Below are 23,470 nucleotides of genomic sequence, written 5' to 3'. Positions count from 1 at the left end.
ATCTGGAGAGCCTCCCTCTCCAGGAAGGGAGAAGCTGAGAGAGGGAATCTGAGCAGACCCAACATGGAGAGTGGATTCATCTGGAACAGTGTATGAGTTCACCCCAAGGCTTGAAGGCAGACTTAGGGCATCCTGAATTTGCACAAAGGAGCGATCACTTTAGCATCTCGGAAGAACTTCTGAAGCTCTGGACACTGGAAAGGGTGGTCCTGCCCCCTGCACACAGTGGGGTGCCAACAAAAATGGAGCAGGAGGTAGCTCTACTAGTGACCATTCTCTCTTGGAACTAACAGATGCCCGGGTGGCTTCCACACGTTGGCTTTCTATTTGCCTTTGTTGGCGTCCCTGTTTGGGAAGCACAGCTGTCCTTCTGAATCGGCCACCCGACCAGGGAGTCGCCTCTGGGGGCTGAGAGCGGGGCGGCCGGCTAAGACCCCAGCGGGCCGGAACCTTGAAGCTGGGAACCCTGATAACTTGCAGCTGCGTGGGGACTGGGATCTAGGAGGGACTTCCTGTTGTCCCCAATCCCAGTCTCCACCCAGCTCCCTGCAGCCACCAGGTGCAGGCTGCAGAGACCCCCCTTCCCTTCCCGGAGGTGTGTGGGGTGGGGCGGCGCCTGAGGTGGCCCCTCTGTCCCCTGCACCTCTGTGGGCAGGGCCTCAAGGGGGGCGCCTGGGTCCCCAGGGGCGGCTGCAGCAAGGGCTGGGGTCAAAGCTGGACGGCTTCGGGCTGTCAGGGAGAGAAGGGCCCTGGATCCAGGCAAGGACAAGGACATCGGACATTGTCCCCTGGGACCTCGAGCAGGTTGGACACCTGGGACCCTGGGGTGAAGACAGCTGGGAGCAGGGAGGATGATGGCTGGACTCGTAAGTGGGCGGAGGGTCACGCCGAGTTCGAGCGCAGGGCAGGGGCACCAGCACCTGTTTGGTGGGGTGTCAGTGGAGCGTTCTGCTCTGGGGACAGAGGTGGGGGTTCAGCACAGGCGGGTGGGGCTCCAGCTGCAGCTACAGAGCTTTCGCATCTCTGAAGAACTTCAGAAGCTCTGGGCACTGGAGAGGATGGTCCTGCCCCCTGCACGCAGTGGGGTGCCAACACAAAAGGAACGCAACCACAGGGATAGCAGGGGCGGGGCACCCCATGGAGTGGGGGAGGCATGGGGGTTTCTTAGGGCCCCTCTGCTGATGTCTTGCTGCTCTTCCAGGGCCTTGGCAAGGACAAGAGGGAGACGAGACTTAGCTGAGATTTCCGGCTCTGAAAGAGACAATGTCTGTGGCCTGCATAGGGAGAGTCCTGGCTACCCAGGACCCCAAGGGAGCCCGAGAGGTATGGCTGGGGGTGTGAGGGAAGGACTTGCCGCACAGTCACATTCTGTGACCCTGTCTGGAAGCAAACTGCCACATCTTTGTCCAGAGGAGCAGCTGGGGAGTTCCAACGGCTGCCCTTCTGGACCGCAGAGGAGGCTCCAGGAGCACTGCGGCGGCCCGGTCACCAGGGAGCTTCAGTGGGGATGGGAGGGAGCATTACAGAGAAGGTGGCATGATGGGAAATAGCTCCCACTGGATTCAGAGTGGCTGAATTCAGTAGTCAGTGACCTGCAAGCCACCCGAGGTAGCAAGGAGCCCAGTAAGGTCCTACTGGTGAAGTTTGCTCCCCAAACAGTACTCAACGCACCCAGGAAAAACACACACTACCCGTCTCTGTCTGGGACCACGCCTGCTCGTCTCCCTGGGTCTGAACCCCCACCTCCCCGGAGCCTCTGGGGTGTATGTAATTACAGCCTTCAGAGGGGCTGAGCTTTGCGTTCCAATGGGGTGAGTCAGGTGCATGACCCTAGGCAAGTCCCCTGGTCTCTCAGAACCTGGGGTGTCATCTGTGAAGTGGGGAGATGTGTCTGCTGTGCCCGCCTGTCTGTCTCATCTGGTCCTTGTGACTTAGGAAGGAGAAAGTGGGCCTGCATGTCCTCTGGAACCTGCTCATCAGCCCTTGGCTGTAAAATAGCAATCCCTGTGAACAAAGCAGGCGGAGTCCTGGTGGCGTAGTGATGACTTGTTGGACTACTAACCGCTAAGTCGGCAGTTCAAAACCACCAGCTGCTCCTGGGGAGAAAGATGAGGCTTTCTACTCCCATAAAGAGTTACAGTCTTGGAAACCGACAGGAGCCGTTCTACCCTATCCTGCAGGGTCTCTGTGAGTTGGCATTGACTCAATGGCTTTGACTTTGGTTTGCGTAAACAGAATCCCCACCACAGCCAGACCTCCCCCAGAGAGACCCAGGTCCTCTTGCTGGCTGGTGCCAGTGCATGTGGACAGCGGCAGAAGTGGAGCACAAGTTTTGCCCTTTTGATAGCTCCACAGATAAATTTCCCATCCCGAGTGGCCATGTACGGATGTCCCTCTGCCCAATGACAGGCCCTCACGCACTCAGACTGCCTTGGCATGGTGGCAACCAGGCCTGCTCTGCGTGTCTCCAGAACTTTCAGGAGCGAGTGTTCTCACACTGCCCTGTGCAGGAGGCAGAGCAGCTGCATCTCAGGCAGGCGGCCTGGTGGCACCCAGGGCTGTGTCCATCCTGTGGGATGATGTGGCCTCGCCAGAGGCCTCCGACCCAGCCCACTGCCATCTGGTCGCCTCCAATCCCTAGTGATTGTCTCTAGAGTTTCCTGGCCTGCAGAACTTCATGAGAGCAGGCTGCCTCATCCTGCTCCCACAGAGTTGAGGGTGGGTTTGAACCACCAGCCTTGTGGTGAGAGGCAAAGCACTTCATCAAGTGCACCCCCAGGGCTCCTTGGGGCGCCTCCCCGGGCCTCAGGAAATGAGTTAGCTCTTGAGGGAGTTACGTTTCTTTGCCCAAAAGTGCCAGGAAGGATAAAATGTGGAGCAGAAAGGAGGGCCTTGAGTCCCAGGAGGACTGGGTAAGGCCCTGCTCCTGAAGGACTGAGCGGGGCATCATCGGTGCCACTGGCGCTGCCCTTGGATCAGGTGTGTGTACCGACACCTTTGGTTTCTGCTGTTACTGTGGGCAGTGTTGCCAGGCAGAGCTGGAGTGGACTCTTCCTGCCTGGTGCTGACCTGACAGGGCTGCCTCTCCTAGGTGCCATGTCACCAGCATCCTAGTGGCGACAAGCTTTCCGAGTCAGAGAAGATGGTGCCTTTGGGAGCAGCCCAGAAGTCACCTCTTATCAAGATGGAAGCTGAAGAGCAACTCCCTCAGGTGGTGTCGGCACCAGAAGAGACTCTGCACACTCGGTGGTGGGGCCCCCTGAGCCATGGTCCCAAGGAGAAGGCTCTTCTGCCAGGCGGAGGTGAGGGGGGTTGGGGGCGAGCAGAAAGACAGTGGTGGGGGCAGGGAAGCTCAAAGCCAGGACCATGGTTGCCACCCCCTACCTGGCAGAGGTCTCCTCTTGCGGCCTCAGAGCGCAATGTCCTGAACTGAGGCTCAGGGGAGGTGGAGTTGGAAGGGTTCTGGAGGTGCCAGAGGCCAGGGCTGGGCTGCTTGGAGGTAGCAGGACCCAACATGGGAGCTGGCCCCTGAGGACTTCTTTCTCCGCCAGCCCACCCTTCCTTGAAGGCCCCGGCCATTTCCTGGGAGGGGAGAACTCAAGACCGCCAGATGGCTGCAGCGCTCCTCACCGCCTGGTCCCAGGTAAGTGGTCCCTCTGCCCTGAGCTCAGGAGGGTCCCCCTCCCTGCTCTATGCTGGGTGCCCTGCCCCTGCTCGCTGCCTTGTAAAGGCCCGAGCCACCGACCTGCCCTGAGGAGTTGGCACACTGCTTCATACCCCCTGCAGGGCATCTGGGCACTCACCCTTCATCATGGTGCCCTCTTGTCCCTTCCTTGGTCCCTCTGCTGTGGCCAGGACAGTGATGTGATTGCATCTGTTGTTTCAGATGCCAGTGACCTTTGAGGATGTGGCTTTGTACCTCTCTCGGGAGGAGTGGGGCCACATGGACCACGCTCAACAGAGCTTCAACAGGGAAGTCCTGCAGAAGAGGAATGGGCTGACTTTGGGTGAGTAGCCTCAGGGACATCCCGCTTGCCTTCAGCATTGTTTATCTGGAAGGCTGTCTTGTAGGACTTTCTGGATTGGTGAAAAGGCTGTTCAGCTGCACTAATACGGTAGCTGTTGGCCAGATGTGGCTGCTGTGCTTATGAAATTTACTCAGAGCAACTGGGCGTCTCATTGTATTCGATGGTCATCAGTTCTAGGTGAGGTTTCAGTAGCCGGAGGCTACAGCATTGGGCAATGCCAATGGGGTGGGGTGGGGGGGAAGACAGTTCCCCAGTGCTGATTTCATCCTGAATTCCCACTATCCTCCTGGAAGCTCCCATTACAGAGGTGTTTAACCAGAAAGCCTGGGCCCGAGGTTTGAGGCTGCGTGGCTTGGGTGAGAATGGCCCCGGCTAACCTCCCCACTCCTGTGTCTCTGTTCTCTTTCCAGAGGGCCTCTGTTTTCCTAGACTCTAGTTTCCAGGAGGATCTCATCAGGCTTACAGAGGATTCAGAGCATGAATGCTTTCATCTGCCCATTACCCACCCATCCACTCTTCTATCCATCCATCCATCCATCCTTCCTTCCATCTAACATCCAACTACCCACCCATATATTTACTTATCCATCCATCCACCCATCCACTCACTCTTCTATCCATCCACCGACCCACCCATCTTCCGCACTTCCTTCCATCGTTCTATCCATCACCCACCCACGGCTCCATCCACTCTTCCTTCCTTCCACCCATCCATCCACTCTTCTGTCCATCTATACATCCATTTATCCACCCACCCAGCCATCTACTGATGCCCAGGAAGGCTGCCTGGATCTGGTAGGCTTGGTACCCTTGAGTTGGGCGGGCTGTGGCCCTCCATATCCTTGTAGCCCTGACGGGTCCCAGATTCACAGCTGCTGTCCACTCACCCCTTACATGACCTCAGCGGTGCTCCCAACACATTAACATTCTAGCAAGCCTCGGCAAGTCCTGGAAAGATCACCGGGCCTTGGCACTCCTGAGGGCCTCACACTACACCCTAACCTCCTAACCCTCGGACCCTCCCGCTGCTTGATTGGTCTAGCCATAGAAATTGCTTCTGAAGAGTAATAGACTTCTTGGTGAAAGGGATCGGAGGAATGTTTTCCTTACAGTTCAAATATCCACCACAAAACACACACCAATTAGACAGGTACATATGTCATTCCAGGGACATCGTTTATAATCTTTAAGTCTACAATCATGCTGTCTTTAAAATTTTATAGATAGTGATTTAAGTGAAAGTTTCAGAGCAAGTTGGTTTTCTACTCAGCAATTCATACCCATTTTGTGACACTGTTTGCAGTCCCACAATGCAACAGCGCGCTTCCCACTTCCACCCTGTTCCCTTTGCCCTTTCCTGCTCCTTCCTGCCTTCTAAGCTTTATCCCTGGGCAAATGCTGCCCCTTTGATCTCAGAGGTTGGCTGTTTGGGGGAGGGTGTACCTCCCTAGTGAGACTCTCTCTCCTCTGGCTGAAAGTTCAGCCATGGGGGTGAGGTAAATTCCAGACCAGACCGGTGTCTGAGGGCCATAGTCTTGAGGGTTCCACCAGTCTCTATCAGACCAGGAAGCCTGTTTTTTTTTGCTTTTTATGATTTTGAATTTCCACATCTTTTCCCCACTCTACCCAGGACCTCCTTTAGGGTTCCTTTCTGAGTGGTGGGCAGTGGTCACCTGGCACCCTCTCATTCTTCTGGTCTGGGTGTCCTGGAGGCTGGGAGTCATGTGCCCCATCTGTCCACTGGACTAGTTGCTTCCTTACATCTTGGATGTTCTTCACTCTGTGCTCTGGACAGGGAGTCTTTAGAGTCGTTTCTAAATCACTCCACCACCCTGGGCAAGGACTCGGTGCTCTCTGCAAAGTGCCTCTTTGTGCCTACTGTGTTATACCCTACCTTCCCAAGCCATACCCAAGTCCTCCCCAGTTTTCCCCATCCCTTGTGGGGGGTGCTTGTCTGCAGCTGGATGGTCCAGTGTCTGAGCCTGAGTTTCTCTCTCTCCCAATAGGCTTTCCCATCAGCAGGCCTCTCTGGGCCTCCCAAAGGCAGGGGAAGGTCGAGGCCTTCACCTCCGGACTGCAGAGAGGAGATGAGGAGGAGAAGATGGCCGAGTGCACAGGTGAGGTTAGGGGAGTGGGGGGAGGGGAGGGAGACGGACACTGTTATTCCCAGGACAAGGCCAACCACAGGCTGTCCCTAGGCTGGCCACCGTTGCCCTGCTTTGTAGAGCATGGCTCTCCCTCCCAGAGGGCCTGCCTTTTCTTGTCCTTTCTTATCTCCCAGAACCAGCCCCGCACTTAGTTTGGCCCCCCTCTTCCCTTGGGCCCCTCACGGGACACCCTCTTTCCCCAGAAGTCGTGAAGGTGGACACCGGGACCTCAGCCCCAGCCACCCTTGGGGACATGAAGCCCTTCAGAACCCTGGCGGACAGAGCCCCGGGGGTCGCCCTGCAGTCTGGGCAGGCGGCAGGTGGCAGCCTGGGCTCAGGACAGGCTGAGGCCGAGGGTCCACCCGGGCCTCAGGAGCAGAGACAGTCCCAGGCAGCCTCGCTGGCCTGCTGGGCTCCGGAGACCCAGCCAGGCGGCGCCCCGGAGCAGCTCAGCCAGGAGGAGGGCGGCCCTGCCCCTGGCGCCCAGAGCAGCGCAGAGGGCCTGGCCGCGGAGGGCGATGGCAGCAAGAAGACCTACCGGTGCGAGCAGTGCGGCAAGGCCTTCAGCTGGCACTCGCACCTGGTGACGCACCGGCGCACGCACACGGGCGAGAAGCCCTACGCCTGCACGGACTGCGGCAAGCGCTTCGGCCGCAGCTCGCACCTCATCCAGCACCAGATCATCCACACGGGCGAGAAGCCCTACACTTGCCCCGCCTGCTGGAAGAGCTTCAGCCACCACTCGACGCTCATCCAGCACCAGCGCATCCACACCGGCGAGAAGCCCTACGTGTGCGACCGCTGCGCCAAGCGCTTCACGCGCCGCTCGGACCTGGTCACCCACCAGGGCACCCACACGGGCGCCAAGCCCCACAAGTGCCCCGTCTGCGGCAAGTGCTTCACCCAGAGCTCGGCCCTGGTCACCCACCAGCGCACGCACACTGGCGTCAAGCCCTACCCCTGCCCCGAGTGCGGCAAGTGCTTCAGCCAGCGCTCCAACCTCATTGCCCACAACCGCACCCATACGGGCGAGAAGCCCTACCACTGCCTGGACTGCGGCAAGAGCTTCAGCCACAGCTCCCACCTGACCGCCCACCAGCGCACCCACCGCGGCGTCCGACCCTACGCCTGCCCGCTGTGCGGCAAGAGCTTCAGCCGCCGCTCCAACCTGCACCGGCACGAGAAGATCCACACTTCGGGGCCCAAGGCTCTGGCCATGCTGATGCTGGGGGCGGCGGCGGGGGCCCTAGCAGTACCCCCACCCGCGCCCACTTAGGGGACCAGGAGAGGAGGCAGGAAGCCAAGGAGAAGGGCAGCAGTCTGGGAGCCAGGAGCGCCTGCAAAGGGAGGTGGGAGGCGGCTGGCATGGGGTGGGGCATGGCATCGTGGGAGGAGAGGCACCAGAGGGACTAGCTCCTCAGCTGCAAATTAAAGGCCTTGGAATCGAAGGGATGGCCCGCAGCTCTGTCTCAAGGGCCCTGCGGGGACATGGAGCATGGGGACACCTGCCTGGCCGCAGGTCTTCACCCAGGAGCCGCTGGGTCACACTCCCTTCCCAGACTAGAACTGCTTCCGGGACCCTCTGACAATGTCCAGCCCAGAATGTTGGCCGTGTGACGTCCATCCGCGGCTGAGCTACCTGGATGCACAGGCTTCCCCCGGGAGGCCGGAATTGTGGACCCCGGAAGGGCTGTTGTGGGTCACGTACCCTTCACCCCGGGACAGTTACATCTCCCTTGGCTCCTGTGGATACGTGGGGCAGGGATGTGCCATCTTGGAAACTCAGGTTTCAATGTATGTCACCCCTCGCCCACCTTGCCGCCTGCCTGGCTCTGGGGATTCAGTTGGTTGGGCACTCTCCATCTGCGTCCCCCGCGGCCCAGCCACATCCAGTGAGCAGTCCCCACTCCCGGTCCATTGCACGCTGGTGTGTGCTTTCGCCTCCACTTCTCTCTCTGCCTCGTCACACGTGTCCTCTTGTCCTTTGCCCACCCAACCCTGCCTGTTTCCCGAGTCTTCCCGCCCAGTCTCCACCTCTGCAGCTTCCGGTTTCCGTTCTCTCCCTTCCTTCCCGGGGAGCGGTGGGAGCAGCTGCTCATCCCAAGACCCGATTTCAAGGGGACGCCCGTTGACCTGGAGACCTCTGCACTAAAGAAGCCACTGTGGGTCATAGGGTCAGAAGATACACATTTCTGGTGGAAAGTTCAGATCATACGCTAACCTGGCAGACCATCATTCAGCATTCAGGCTTCGCTGACGCTAAGTCAAACAAATCCGTTGCCACTGTCAATTCGAATTCATAAAGATCCTCTAGGGCTGAGCCGAACTGTCCCATAGCGTTTCAAAGGCCTTCGTCTTCACAGAAGTGGACGCCCGCATCTTTCTCCACTGGACCAGCTAAAGGCCACCAATCTTTCAGATACAGCAGAGCGCCAGTCCCTGTACCATCAGGACTCCTAAGGTCCAGCAGTGAGCCAAACGATTACTTCTGAAAAGGAGAGTAATAATCAGTAGAGGAGGGTGTGATTTTGATTTAAAATTTCTAAGCGTCTATGTTAGATTCAAGGACCATTGAATCAGCTAGGTCATCTGACCCCAAGGAGGAAACAAGCCCATTCAACACTGGCACATCTTGGCATCATTGAGCAAATGGGGTTACTCAGGTTGTCCTGTCGAGGGGTCTACATAGTGAGGACCTGAGGTCTGTCAGCAAACAACAGCCATGTGAGTGAGCCCCTTGCCAGTGTATCATAGAAACCACTTGTATTACTGAGGATTAAGTACCTGCGATTTACTCCGTCACGTACCTGCGATTTACCCCATTTAGATAGACTGTACCAAATGAAAGCTGGTTTGTAGATGAACATGGGAAATAACTATCAGTTGGAAAGAGAACCTTTGCCTTTAGGGTTAGGGTTGCAGTTTTACTTAATCAACATCCAAGTTTACAACCTGAACTTTGTAAATTGACTGAAAAAACCCTGTATGGGCCCAGAGTAGCTTGAATAATGCCCTTCCCCCCAAATTACTAGGTGGTGATCTCTGGAAACATAAGGAATGTTATAAAAAAAAAACCCCACAAATGTAGATGACTAATGATCGTGATACTGGAAGATTATGCTGAGTTATCTGCAAACTGAACCAAACTCATGGTGGGGTTGATTCCAACTCTTGGCTCTTATAGGATTTCCCTATATGGTTTGCAAGTCTATATCTTTTCAAAGCAGACTACTACATATTTCTCACAGGGCTTAAAGAGTAGCACTTTAGGTTAGCAGGTGAGCACTTACCTAATGTGCCACCAAAGCGCCTTTGGGTTATCTCGCTGTAATTCCCAGACTCTGCCACTGAGTAGATCTTTATCAAGGCTACGTAGGACAGAACTGCTGCCAGATCCTGCGACATCCTCACAATGATTGCTGTGTGAGTCTACTGGGGCAGCTGCCGTGTCAGTCCATGTCCTTGAGGAGCTGCCTCTTGGTAACCGATCCTCTGCATTACCAATGATGGCCCCCCTCCAGGCACTGGTCCCTCCTCTCCACCACATGGAGCATGAAGTCTCGCCATCTTTACTTCCCGAGAGCATCTGGCTGTCCATAGTACATCCAATATTTTCCTAGATGTGGTCATTCTCCCCGAAGTCTACAGTGTTCACTATTTTTCATCAACACCATAATTCAAGTGAACTAGTTATTCCTCTTTGGAACTTGATTTTATTTATAAATGCTGAAAGGTAAAGAGATTTCTCAGAGACTAGTGAGTCTGAAAATATATATAGCTGGACTCCCGCTTTCTATGAAAAAATATATCCAAAAAGAAAAAAAATTCATACATCAAAGACTAGAATATGAATAGTGCTTCTCTCTGGGTTAGGAATATCTTTTGCTTTCATTCATTCAACAAGTACTTACTAAGTTCCAACCTTGTGCCAGGCACTACTTAGGTCAGCAGTTCTCAACCTGTGGGTCCGACCCCTTTGGGGGTCAAATGACCCTTTCACAGGGGTCACTGATTCATAACAAAATGACAGTTGTGAAGTAGCAATGAAAATAATTGTATGGTTGGAGGTCACCACAACACGAGGAACTGTATTAGGATGGTTGTGGGCTGGGCTGTAAAAACTGTCTGCCCACATCGAGTTTATAGTTGAATAGGAGACAACTATTACACAAATATATGTGTGTGTCTACACACATATTCTATCAGATACTATCAGTTAAGTGATACATATTAGGAAGAAAACAGGGCATGGTGGGGGACCGGTTTACACAAAATTTGGGAACTTCTTTTTGAGGAACTGCATTTCAGAATACTGAGGGAGCTGGCCTCGTAGATTTCAAGAAGGAGATTTTTATAATATTGATGCATTCTTCCTTTTCCACACTATGTGTACAATTCTTGCATAATCCAAGATACAAAAACAAGAGAGCACTTTCTGAACAGGTAAGGTATGACGCCTCTAGCAGCCTCAGAGGGTAGGGGTAAAGAAGGCAGGAGTTGAAAAGAGAATCGGGCGTTTAGCGGATGTGGCCCTCATTCTCCAGATGACCTCCTGGTTTAGAGACCTGGGACTGCACCGCGCTCCTCTCTGCTGCTGGTGGACCGCGGGGGTCCTTCCGGGTCAGCAGTCTCACCTGCCTCAGAACTGTCCAGTTCACCTCCGACCACCCAATGTGACGGCCCCTTAGGCTGTAATCACTACAGACATAGATCGCCATATCTTTTGTGCCCCGTTGGGTGGGTTCCAACTGCCCACTTGCCGCTAAAGACTTGGGGCCAGACGGAACCCAAGAAGGTGGAAACGGGTGTCTCGGGACCAAGCTCGGGGCCTTCCCGGCCTTTGACACGCTCCTTGGAGCGGACCCTGAACGTGGCGGAAGGAAGGGTCACCTAGCGCGTCCCTTCCGGCGAAGCAGCCACTCCTTGTGGCTCGCGCAGTAGTATCTGCCCACAGTGCCAAGCTCCGACTTCCTCTGTTAGCCCGCAAGGAAAAGGGGAGACGCAAGGTCTCCAAACCCCAAAGTTAGCGCTCCGGGAGTGGGGCATGAGTGTGACGCAACACCGGGCTCTGCCTCCTGATTGGCTCACCTTGGGAATCTTCGGCGTCCATTGGCTGTATCTCGAGCAGAGGGCGGGCTCGACAGCAAACGGCCTCCTGGCGCGTGCGGCCGAGATTGCTTGGTGTGCGCATGCGCCCCGCCCCCTCCCGCGATGCTCGCGAGCGTTTCCGGCGACGGGGCCGGGCGACGGAACTGGGGGCGCTTTGCGAGCGCAGGGTCCAGTCCCGAGGACCCCGGGGGCGCGTGCGGGGCTCCGGCTCGGGCGGGCGCCCCGAGGTGGAGGCCAAAGGCACGCACACCGTTGGGAAGTGCCAGGAGGGGTTTGGGGGCGCCCCTGCTCGCTCGGCTGCTGGGGAGACACTCCAAGCGCTGCCGTCGCCCCTCGACTCGCTGCTGGGCGGGCACGGGGCTCCGCCCGAGCTAGCGTTCCCCGCTGCCGCCTCTGCTAAGCGGCCCTGGTGAGTCCCCAGTTTCGCGGGAGCAGGAGGACTGCGTTGGGGGCGTCGGGGATCAAAACACACGGGTGCTCCGCGTGCTCTCTCGGGAAGGTGTGTGGACCAGCGAGATACATCCCCAGGGAACTGGCGCTCTCTGCCTCTTGGGAGCCTCCTGGCCCCAACCGTGAAGGAAGGGTGCTAGGGAGGCGGTTCAGAGGTCAAGCCGAGGAGAGGGGGCGGTCTCGCAGCCATGAAGTGGGAGGCTTTCCCTCTGTTCCTGGTTGGGGGTACTGGTGAAGCCTCGCCAGCCTTGCATGTTTGAGCTTCCAGCCTTCCGAGGGGCACCTCCAGAAGTAGCCCTGGCAGTGTGACGGGCACGAAAGCCCAGTGGAACAGGTGCCCCTCGCGGGGAACCACGGTGGTTTGCATTGTCTGGACGGTGGCTGTCTCCGTAATTTAGCGTTACCGGAACAGACACCCCACAAAGGGCCGGCTTCAACAAACAGGTGTTTTCTAACATTTTAGGAAGCTCCACTCTTCAAATGCAGGGCTCCAGGAGAAAGTGCTAGGGCTTTGTCTCCTCCATTTGCTCTGGTGAAGGTTCTTGTCCCCTTTCTACCACTGTTTGTGGGAAACCTCTCTGTGTCTTTACCTCAATCATACCCTGGTCTAGAAGGTTCTCAGCCCAGGGACCCACTGATCCAACGGACAGGCTCCACTCTCTCTTGTAGTAATGAGGTCCCTGTTGGCATAAAGCTAATGAAGGCCACACCCCAGGAACCCCCCCCCCTTCAGCCCCATCAAGAGTTGTGAATACAGTAATTGTGTTTCATCCCATTTTCATCCCCTTACATCCTATTAGCCGTTCACATCCGATCACATCATGAGGGATGATCACACCATTCCATAACTGATCATCTTGAGGCAACTCGATTGACACATCTTTTGGGAGGAGCATCCCTCTGTGGCAGCAACAGCAGCAACACGTGTGTGTACTGTCCCAGGCAGCCTTCCCGTTTGCCATTTCTCCTCCAAAAAAAGATATTTTAAGGAAAATCCACTGTACAGACTATTGAGGGTGATTGGGAAGAGTAGCAATTTAAGGAACAAGTGCATGTCATACGTTCAGAACTGAAAACAAAAGACAAACACACTACCATCGAGCTGATTCCAATGCATAGCGACCCTGTAGGACAGGGTAGAGCTGCCCTGTGGTTTCTGGCGCTGTCTCTTTTGGTGGGAGTGGAAAGCCTTGCCTTTCACTCGTGGTAGTTTCCAACTGCTGACCTTGTGGTTAGCAGTCCACCCACTATGCCACCCAGGGCTCCCTACCGTCAGAGCACCTTTTGGCTAAATGGCTTAGATTTATGTCTGGGGTGAGCCCATCTCAGAAAATAATGTGTGGAACCTGAACATTCTCAGATTTCAGGAAGAAAATATAGTACCCCAACTCCAACAGGATTTGGGGCCGCGGTCAGTAGTCAAACACGTCCATCACAATCATTTACCGACAGGTAATATATAAAGTGTAGGGGCGGGGCTCCATGGGACTGCCTCGTGTTCGCTGGATTTCCCAGGCTCCTCACTGACTGTGCAGTCTGCCTCTTCCCGAGTGATGACTGTTGTAGAGTATATTTGAGCTTTCTGTCTCTGACCAATTTCTGGCCGGCACAGGTCTTGCTCTCAGTACAGGAAACGCACAGATCCTAAGTCCAGCTTGATGAGTTTTAAGGACTGAACAACAGCGAGATTTCTGTCCCCAAGATATATGACCATTTACATTCAGGGTGATGAACGAAGACTGTATATATTCTCATTTGTTTTTTCATATTGTAATGCATTTTTTCCTCTGCTTTAAAAAATTAATTGTGAATTAATACATGCATCATTCCATAGTTCAATCATGCTACCGCAGTTTCCAAATATTCTTTAAAAAAATTTTTTTCCCCCAAATATCCTTTTTCTTCCTGGACTCATTGACATCATCTCCCTTTTATGTCCCCCCCATCACTGTAACTTACCCCCTAAAAAAACACTCAAACCTTATTCTACTTTCTGTCCCTATAGGTTTATCAACCCTGGGTTTCATAGGCCGAAACACAGAAAAGCACATAATGCAATTCAAGAGGGTGACCTTCAATAATACAAACCTCTGAGATACACCCTAAGATGAACAAACAAAAACAAAGCAAATAAAAATGACAGAAAATGTTGAAAACCAGATCAGGTCCAGCATGCTTGCTGGGGTGAGGTGGGAGTGGGGGCGGGGAATTAATTGACAAATTTTTAATTGTTCCACTGAGATTTCTGCCTCTGATCTTATCTACTCATCTCTCCAATGCACTCTGTTTAGTATCCACTTTCCTGCCATCCCTCAATTGAGGACAGAAGGAATTCCCAGGAGGCTTATTTCCTATGTGGTCACCACAAAGGAATCTTGGGCTCCCAATATTCCCATTTTAGAAGGTCCAATAGGGCTGGCAAATGAGTTAGCTTAGATTTGGCTGTCCATCAGGCCCAGGAAAAGACCAGGACAGGACAGGGGTTTCAGAGCTGAGGCTGAGGGTGGGCTGCAGGTCTGTGTTAGAAGGAGGACTAAAGGGGCTTTGGTGTCCTCAAGGGCTGAGAGACAGAGTCCTAGGAGAAGGCTGGTAGCCCCGGTTGGTCTATCTTAGCGTCATGCTGAGCAGCAGGTAGAGCTCAGGCTGTGGGTGGCAATGTGCCCCCCCCCCCCCCGGCTCTAGGGAAATGGTTCCTCCTAGCTGTTACGGGCACAGGTCACCCTTCTATTAAAAAGAAGATCCGCTAAATAGATGAAGGCAAAAGGAGCTAAGAAAAGAAGTCTGTTTCTCGGTGGGTGGTAGGTGGGGCTTCTGAGGCACTCCTGAGCCCTTCAGGACTGGGACTGGCCGGAGGGACAGTCATGAGGGACCCAGTTAAACGGCATTGAAATGACAAGTCCACGTGTCCACAAGACCACTGTGGTGCAGTGAATTACTTGAGATGGCTCTTCTAGCCATAAGTCGGTATAAGACATGTTTTCCTGATGGGTCTGCGTAAGAGAAGGGGAGGGCTGGTGGCTCAGAGGGGATATGATTCACGTGTGAGTGATCGTCTGGTTGTGAGTGTGAAAACTTGGGGCTTGAGATGATGCCAAGGGCTCAAGCAGAAAGCAAATGTTTTGAGAATGATGATGGCTATAAATGTGCATAACACAATGATGTATTGTGGATTGTGGTAAGAGTTCCCAATAAAATGATTTTTAAAAAAACACAAAGAAAACTTGGGGTTCCAAGGAATGAGGATTGGTCAGTTTTGCCATCCTACTGGGTATACAAAAAACCCTCTCAGAAGCAGGAGAGAGAATGGCACCACCAGCCAGAGAAAAGAGCCAAGACTGGAGCCCGTCCCCGGGACCGAGATTCCTACGTGCTCACGCGTCCTGATCCAGAAGACTGCCGTGACCCCAGAGGAGTGGCAGCTGCAGAACCAAGAGCAGAAGGCAGCAGAAATGCCTTCAGGCGGGAGTGGGTGCCTCCAGCCACTGAGTGGGGGCGCTAAAACTGAGCACCTTATGACAGAGTGGCATGCCTTATGGGCATTAGCAGCAGCGCTAAAAGAACGTTGTAATATTGTCCAAGCAGGGCAAACATCAAGAGGCAGAAAACCAGAGAGGAAGAAGCCTGCCCTTGGACGTGTCTGAGAAGAGACCGTCCTGACCAGAGAACTGTATCCTGAGCATTTCTGAACCCGAGTTGTAGCCTGTGGACTCCCTGAATAAGCCCTGTCCTTGTGAGTGTGCTGTGTGAGTTCTCGGCGGCCAGGCAGGGAATTTCTGGACCTGGCAGAGAGGGAGAGTGCTATGAGAGAGACAGTAAGGAAGGGTGGGGGCCGTAGAGATCGGCTTGGGGCAGCTGGTTCCGTTGGCGGCGATTTTCTCCCTTGTGAAGGCAGAGGTCAGCTGAGACCCCTTAGACAAGCACCTCTGGAGGAGGCCCTGAGGGGCACCGTGGCTCTGATGAGAGCTGCTTAGGGCTGACAGTTGGGGGATGGAGGTCTGGCTTCTGCCCACCCCAAATTTTGGGTCTTTTCCTCACCCTCCTGGCAAGATGTGAAGGAGAGGGGGTGACAGTGGACCCTGGTGATAGAGGACCCTGGGAAGCCCATGGTGCTGAGGTGGGAGTGACCTGGCCAGAGAGGAATTTTCCTTCTAGCCAATCAGGATCCAAGGAGAGGCCGGAACAGTTAGTGTCCCCTCAAGCCTTTTCCTTCCTCACAGAGTGCTTCCAGTGCGAGGTCCAAACAGACCCAGGCTCCAAAGGCCTGCGGCTGAGTTATACACCCACCAACACTGCCCCCTGCCCCCTCCCCCCCCCCCACACACACACCACCTTCCAGAAACGGTGGCCTGGGGAACAGTGCAACCCAACCGGGGTCAGGTCTCCTTGAATGGAAGTCTTTGTCCCGCATAGCCATGTGCCCTTAGCCGGCCTCTAGTCCCTCTGCACCTGCCTTCCCGAGTCCATGGTCCCCGGGAGACAGCATGGCATGGAGACATGAGGACTCACTGGGACACAGCTGGCTTGACCTCCACTGCCACGCAGAGGGTGGTGGTTCGCACCCACCAACAGCTCCACAGACTCAAGGCCTAGCACTCTGCTTCAGGCAAGGTGACAGGCAAGACAGCTCCACAGAGCAGCTGTCGCTGACCCATAGGGCTAGGGCTACCCTGAGCTGGAACCAACTGGAGGACAACAGTCTCTTTTCTGTGGGGACACCCCCTCTGGGCCCCCGGCGCCTGGGCTGTGGGCAGGCTGGATGCAGCTGTGTCTTCTTCCGGGCTTTCCTGTCCTTGCTGGGAGAGCCAGATACTCAAGAGTCCTTAGGGAGCAGAGGCCCAGAGTGGGGCAGAGCTGCCCTGGGCTCTGGTGTGCGTTCGTCCTGACACCTTCGGTTGCTGTGGCTGCCGGCACCCCTCCCCCCCCACCCCCAGTGCCGACAGGGCTGCCTCTCCTAGGTTCCAGGTCCCCATCATCCTTGTGGAGAGATGCTTTCCGAGTCAGAGGAGACGGTGCCTTTGGGAGTGGCTCAGGAGTCACCTCAGCCCAAGAAGGAGCCTGAAGAGCCACACCCCGAGGGGACATCCCAGGAGGAAGGGGCTCGCAGCACTCGCAAGTGGCCGCCCCTGAAGCGTGGCTCCAGGGAGAAGAGCCTCCTGTCTGGCAGAGGTGGAGGAGTGGGGTGGGTGGCGGGTGGTGAGCAGGTGGGGGCTTGAGCGAGGGGTGAGCAGAGTGGCTTCCCAGGGGGTGGGGAGACAAGGGTCCTGGCTCGTGGGCACCCCTGCCTGGCAGAAGTCTCCCTGCATAGCTTCAGAGTGCAGTTGGAGGGGCTGTGGAGGTCCCAGGAGGCCAAGTTGGGGAGTCCTTGGATGGGGTTGCAGAGCCCAGGTGGGGTCCCCTGTTGTCCCTTCCTGTCTGAGGCTCCCTGTGCTCCCCCAGCCCGCCCCTCCCCGCAGGCCCCGGCCCTTTCCCGGGAGGGGAGAACTCGAGACCGCCAGATGGCCGCAGCACTGCTCACTGCCTGGTCCCAGGTGAGTGTGCCCTCTGCCCCAGCCATGGGGGCCCAGCTTCTCTCCCCTCCCCCCACCCTCCGCCCACAGTAAGTGCTCAGTCCCTGCTGCCTTCCCTGAGAACACCCGGAGCCACCAACCTGCCCTATGGTGCAGAGCCTCCCAGAAAGGGCAGAGACCCCCTGGAATGTGGAGAAATCCCTGAGTCTTGCTGACAAGGTTAGAGGGAGGGAGGGAGGGAGAGGGAGTCTGTGAGAGCATGTGCACGCACACTCCACCTCATTAGGTTGGAGTCTGGCCTCTCAGCACCCAGCGTGACTCCATGGAGTCCCTTTCCCCATCCCCATGCTGTGGCCTGGACCGTGATGTGACCGTTCCTCTCTTTCAGATGCCGGTGACCTTTGAGGATGTGGCTTTGTATCTCTCCCAGGAGGAGTGGGGCCGCCTGGACCACGAGCAGCGGCGCATGTACAGAGATGCCCTGCAGAAGCGGAGCAGGCGGGGTGAGCGGCCTGGAGGGCCCAGCTTCCCTTCTCATTGTTCACCTGGGTAGTGCTGCCGGTAGACCTTTCCAGTGTTGAAAATGTTCCTCACCCTCCCCATATGGCAGCCACTGGCCAGATGTCACTTTTGAATTCTTGAACTGCGGCCAGTGTCCCTGACTGTTTATTTGCACTTTGTTGTCATCACTTCGTTCAGGTTTCAGTGGCCACTGGCTGCTGGCTGCAGCCTCGGGCAGTGCCGATGGGCGGTGATTCCCCGGGGCTGATTTCTCCTGTGTTCCCACTGTCTTTCTGGAGCTCCATTGCGGTGGTTTTGAGCAAGGCGCCTGAGTTTTGGGCGCTGCCTGTCCTGGGATTGGTCCCGGCTGAGCCCGCTCCCCAGGAGCCTCTGTTCTCATAGAGTGTTTGTTCCTGGCCTGCGTCAGCCTCAGGGCTCTGGCACATGTACTTCCAGAGTCTAGTTTTCCTGGGAGGAGTCTCCATGGCTTATGGAGGATTCAGAGCTTACGTGCCCTCACCCACCCATCCACTCACTCATTCACACCAACCTCCCATCCACCCACCCATCCACTCACACACCCTTTCACTCATCCACTCACCCATCCACACCTACCTCCCATCCACTCACCTACCCATCCAGCCCTAATCTCTTGATACCCAGGATGGCCAGTGGATCCAGTGGGCTTGGCACCCATGATTCGGGCAGTGCCATGGTGTCAGAATCACAGCCACACCCCTTTCCTGATCTGAGACAGCCCCACGTGCTATTAGTGTTCCAGGGAGTCCTTGGGAGGCCGCCCCATGGCAGACCTCACCACTCCAGCTCTCCAGCTACACACTCACTTACCCGTTTCCCCCGTGGAGCAGGCGCAGCAGGCAACCAGGCTGTGCTCTCTCCCAGCCAAGGCCAACGGCACCCCTGGGTGTTCTGCAGATGGGCCTGTGGGCCCTGGCTGGGTGGTTGCCAGCACCCTGGTCCTTGTTCCCAGCTTCTCACATGGCACACAGGGTGGCCCCCTGCGTGGCACATAGTTCACCTGGAATGCCCACGGGCACTGATGGCCACCTCAGCTTTTAAAAAGGATTGTTCTTGGGTTCAAGTGCCTACGAGAACATGCACCAGGTCCCCAGCTTCGCCATGTGCCCTCCAGGGACACAGACACGGCTTCAAAGATCCTTCCTTCCTATGCCAAGTCATGCCACCATCCTGGACAGGAGCTCAATGCCCCTCCCAACAGTCTCCCTCTGTGCCCTCTCTTCTATCCCATGATTCCAAGTTACACCTCTCCCCAGCTTACCCCACCACTTGGGGGGGCTCCTGTATTGTTCTGGTAGTCCCACAAGTCCCGTGGCTGAGCTCGTGTATCTCTCCGGCTAGGCTTTCCCATCAGCAGGCCTCTCTGGGCCTCCCAAGGGCAGGGGAAAGGCGAGGCCTTCAGCTCCGGCCCGCAGAGAGGAGACGAAGAAGAGAAGGCTGCCGAGTGCACAGGTGAGGTCGGGGGGTGTGGGGGGGAGACAGGACTGGCATCTCCAGGGCAGCGCTATTCACAGGGTGTCCCTGGGCTGGCCGCTGTTGCCCTGCTTTGTAAAACATGGCTCACCCTCCCAAGGGCCCTGTCTTTTCTTACCTCCCCAAACTAGCTCCCCACTTAGTTTGGCCTTCCTGTGCCCCTGGACTCCTCACTGGACACCCTCTTTCCCCAGAAGTCGTGGAGGTGGGCAAGGAGGCCCCAGCTCTGGCCACCCGTGGGGACGTAAAGCCCTTCAGAACCAGGGTAGGCAGAGGCCGAGGCCTGGGGCGTGGCCTGAATTGTGGGCAGAAGGCAAGCGGTAGCCTGGTTTCAAGACAGCCAGAGGAAGAAGAGGGGCTTCCCAGGTCTCAGGAACCCGGACCCCCAAAGCCATCCCCGCCAGTGCCCAGCCCTCAAGAGAAGCAGTCAGGTGGGGCCCCCAAGAAGCCCAGCAAAGAGACACGTCCTGTCACAGTGGCGGGCAGTGCAGAGGGGCAGCAGGCCACCCTTGCCGGGAGCCAGGAGGGCAAGTTCGCCATCATCGTGGAGAGCGGGGCTGAGCGGCGCCTCACCCTCGTGGAGAGCAGCGAGGACGCAAAGCGCGCCGCCCAGGGTGGGAGCGGCCAGCCCGGCCCCGCAGCCCCCGGCGCCGGCCCCAAGAAGACCCACAAGTGCGAGCAGTGCGGCAAGGACTTCAGCCACCGCTCCAACCTCAACGCCCACCGGCGCATCCACACGGGCGAGAAGCCCTACGGCTGCTCCGAGTGCGGCAAGTGCTTCAGCCACAGCTCCCACCTCACCACCCACCAGCGCACCCACCGAGGCATCCGGCCCTACTCCTGCCTGCTCTGCGGCAAGAGCTTCACCCGCAACTCCACGCTCATCCAGCACGAGCGCATCCACACCGGCGAGAAGCCCTACGTGTGCGACCGCTGCGCCAAGCGCTTCACGCGCCGCTCGGACCTGGTGGCCCACCAGAGCGTCCACACGGGCATCAAGCCCTACAAGTGCCCCTTCTGCAGCAAGTGCTTCACGCAGAGCTCGGCCCTGGTCACCCACCAGCGCATCCACACGGGCATCATGCCCTACCCCTGCCCCGAGTGCGGCAAGGGCTTCAGCCATCGTTCCATCCTCATCGCCCACAACCGGATCCACACCGGCGAGAAGCCCTTCCACTGCCTGGACTGTGGCAAGAACTTCAACCACAGCTCCCACCTGACTGCCCACCAGCGCACCCACCGCGGCGTCCGGCCCTACGCCTGCCCCCAATGTGGCAAGAGCTTCAGCCGCCGCTCCAACCTGCACCGGCACGAGAAGACCCACACCACGGGGTCCAAGACCCCGTCTGCACCAGTGCTGGAGTCAGCAGGGGGGTCCCCGGTGGCCCCCACATCCCCGCTGGCTAAGGAGGCCGGGAGATGGAGCCAGAGCATGGAGGAGGAGCAAAGGCCCCAGAAGCGAGGAGGGCGTGGGAAGGGAGTCAGGGAGGCTGCTGGCACGGGGCCAAGCCTGAAAACAAAGGAGGAGCCGGCCCTAGCTGCAAATGAAAGGCCTTAGAATTCAGCGGTGGCCCGCAGCTCCGCTGTCTCGGGCCTCTGCCGGGGAGCCAGGAGGCATCCGAGGTACCTGGCTGACTCTGGATCCTCACTCAGGTCCCCCTTGGTCATTGCTTTCAGGGTGCCACTCTCCCATCCGAGCCTGGGCCCCTCTGGCAAAGCCCTTTGCAGAGTGGGGATTGAGCTGGCTGCAGAAGTACTGGTGCACGTAGGCTTCCAGGCTTGAAGGACTCCAGCCTCCAGCCCTGCCAGGACAGCAATGGCTGATCCTGGTGTAGACAACTGACTCCCGCTCTCTGCATCCTGGGAACATTGCTTTCAGCACCCATGCCTCGCTCAGCCTGCTGTCCTCGAGACCTAGCTGGGAAACTCATGCTTCACGTGACACCCCCACCCCTCCTCTCCCCTTGGCTTGCTCTGGGCATCCTCCATTGTGTGAGTGGGTACCGAGTGGGCACAGTGACCCCGCCACATCCTGCGAGGAGGCTCCACTTCTCAAGGACCCTGTCTCCTGGATTGGTGGGAGCTTCCTCCACCTTCTTGCCTCCCTGGCCTTGTCACATATCTTGTGTCACTCTGCCCACCCTTCCCTTCTCTGGCTCCATCACTCCCCAGTCTTCCCCCTGGGTTTCCACCGCTGCTGCTTGTTTCTTGTTCTCTGTCTTCCGTCCTGGGGAGGGATGGGTTCAGCTGCTGCTTCCCCCAGGTGCTTGGCTCAGACATCAACTGACCTGGAGACCATCTGCACCTGGGAAACTACTGTGGCTCCACCTGACCTCATGGGTCACAGGGCCAGCAGGTGAAGTGTGGTGAGTCAGACAATACAGGCTTTGATGAGTTCAAGCCATAGGGTAATGTGATGTGGTTCGGCTTTCAGTCTGCATTAAGGCCCAGGAAACCCAAAGGCCAAGCTGCACCACCGCAGTAAGCTAAAAGGTATTTCCAAAGAGGAGTGCCCTAATCACAAGCAGGTCGTGTGGACTTGTTCCAAAATTCTAAGGTTTGTTGCTTCAGAGGCCTCCTGGTGATGCTGTTAGTTGTTGGACTGCTAACTGAAAAGTCACTGATTCAAATCCACCGAAGTGAAGAGGATGAGGCCACCTGCTCCTGTACAGCCTCAGAAACCCTGGGTGGGGTCACCTTGAGTAAGGAGCACTTCTGGGGCAGTGGGGTATGGGGGCGTTCTGATTCTTCCGTAGGTAGGACCGTGCCAAAGGCCCTTCAAGTGCCACTGAAGCACCTGGGTCACAAGCCCCAAGGAGCAAGGCAGCACACTCAAACCTGGAAGGTTTTTTAGGTCATTTGCCAAATGAGCTAGTCAAGCTGCCCTATTGTAATACCCATGTGGGAAGGAACTAGGGTTACCTGCCAGCAGGCACGGGAGTGAGCCGCCATCTCAAGGTCTCACAGATGCAAATCGAGACCACTCTGGCCCATGCGTAGCATCCAGGCTCTAGTAGACTGCACCCTGGACAGGCTCTGCTAGACGAACACTGCAATGGCTATCATGTTAAATAATGCAATTGTTTAACAGTAGAGATTTTGAACTGATCTACTCCCTTCCAGCTTGAAAAGACCCTGTGTGGGCCAGAATTAGTCTGGATAACGGCCCTCAAAGCTATCAGGTGCTAATCTCTGGAACCTTCAGAGAAAATGTTACCTACCCTCTAATGAAAAGGGGTCTTGTCACATGACCAGCCTGCAGAACACTGGGCGATTATCCTTGTTTAGCCCAAAGCAAGCCCATTCCCATTTAGTTGGTTCTGACTCACGGTGACCCTGTAGGACAGAGCAGAACTTGCCCATAGGGTTCCCAAGGCTCTGAATCCTTACAGAAGCATCTGTCACTTTTCTCATGGCATGACTGGAGGTTAGTCGCCATGTGCTTCTTGACCACCGAATCACCAGGACCTTTTGGCTTACTCCCCAAAATAATCCCCTAAATTCACAACTGGCCAGTCAATTCTGACTCATTGCCATCCTATGTACAAAGCACTGAAATCCAGCCCAGCCCACCATCCTCGCTCTCCTCGCTGAGTGAGCTCATGGTTACCCACTTTTTGTGAGTCCATCTTATGGAAGATCATCTTCCCTTCTGTGGAATCTACTGAGGATGATGTCCTGATGACACGCGATGTATGTGACTCGCTTTTAAGGAGCATTCGGGCGGTTTGTCCAAGACTTGTTCATTTTTCTGGCACCCCTCGTATTGTCAATATTCTTTGCAGCCACCCTAATTCAAATGTATCGGTTCTTTCAAACTTGCAAAGCAGAATTTTATTTATAAATACTGGAAAAATATCTTCGTCAGACTAGTGAGTCAACAAAACACTACTTGACTCTAGATTTGTATTAGAAGTATATTCATAGATGTAAAACTGCGAGAGCACAATAAAATATTAATAGTGCTTTTTTTTTTCCTTCCTGGGTTAGGAATGTCTTTTGCCTTCATGCACTCAACAAACTCAAGTCTTTCCCTTATCCCTGGAGCAAAAAAATCTGCCATCAGGGAGTCTGTGGGAGAAAAGCATAACATAGGTATGTTATCAGGCAGTGATGTACATTAGGAAGCAAAAGTGCAGGACGGAGACATGGGGAGCTAATTACACAGGGTTGGGGGACATCTGAGCAGTTAGGAGCTAGAATTTTTCACACGTTC

General features: G+C 55.9%; 1 protein-coding gene across 8 annotated transcripts; it reads left to right on the top strand.

The window, feature by feature from the left end:
- The first annotated feature begins 668 nt into the window (after window positions 1-668).
- On the top strand, window positions 669-23,234 carry LOC142462477 (transcriptional repressor RHIT-like). Of its 8 annotated transcripts, none has more exons than XM_075564395.1 (8): window positions 669-804; window positions 1,202-1,323; window positions 3,092-3,302; window positions 3,552-3,643; window positions 3,887-4,007; window positions 6,035-6,145; window positions 6,382-11,693; window positions 15,317-15,463. In XM_075564395.1, the coding sequence occupies exons 2-7, from the start codon at window positions 1,264-1,266 to the stop codon at window positions 7,449-7,451; spliced, it is 1,665 nt and encodes a 554-aa protein (XP_075420510.1). In that variant the 5' UTR covers window positions 669-804; window positions 1,202-1,263; the 3' UTR covers window positions 7,452-11,693; window positions 15,317-15,463. The 8 variants fall into 8 exon arrangements, with proteins under 8 accessions (XP_075420510.1, XP_075420507.1, XP_075420508.1 ...); XM_075564392.1 differs by having other exon boundaries at window positions 6,379-11,693; XM_075564393.1 differs by having other exon boundaries at window positions 735-866; window positions 6,379-11,693.
- The last annotated feature ends 236 nt before the right edge of the window (window positions 23,235-23,470 follow it).

This window comes from Tenrec ecaudatus, chromosome 12, assembly GCF_050624435.1.
Source record: "Tenrec ecaudatus isolate mTenEca1 chromosome 12, mTenEca1.hap1, whole genome shotgun sequence".
Taxonomy (NCBI): Eukaryota; Metazoa; Chordata; class Mammalia; order Afrosoricida; family Tenrecidae; genus Tenrec; species Tenrec ecaudatus.
This window is presented reverse-complemented; position numbering and strand designations above follow the sequence as displayed.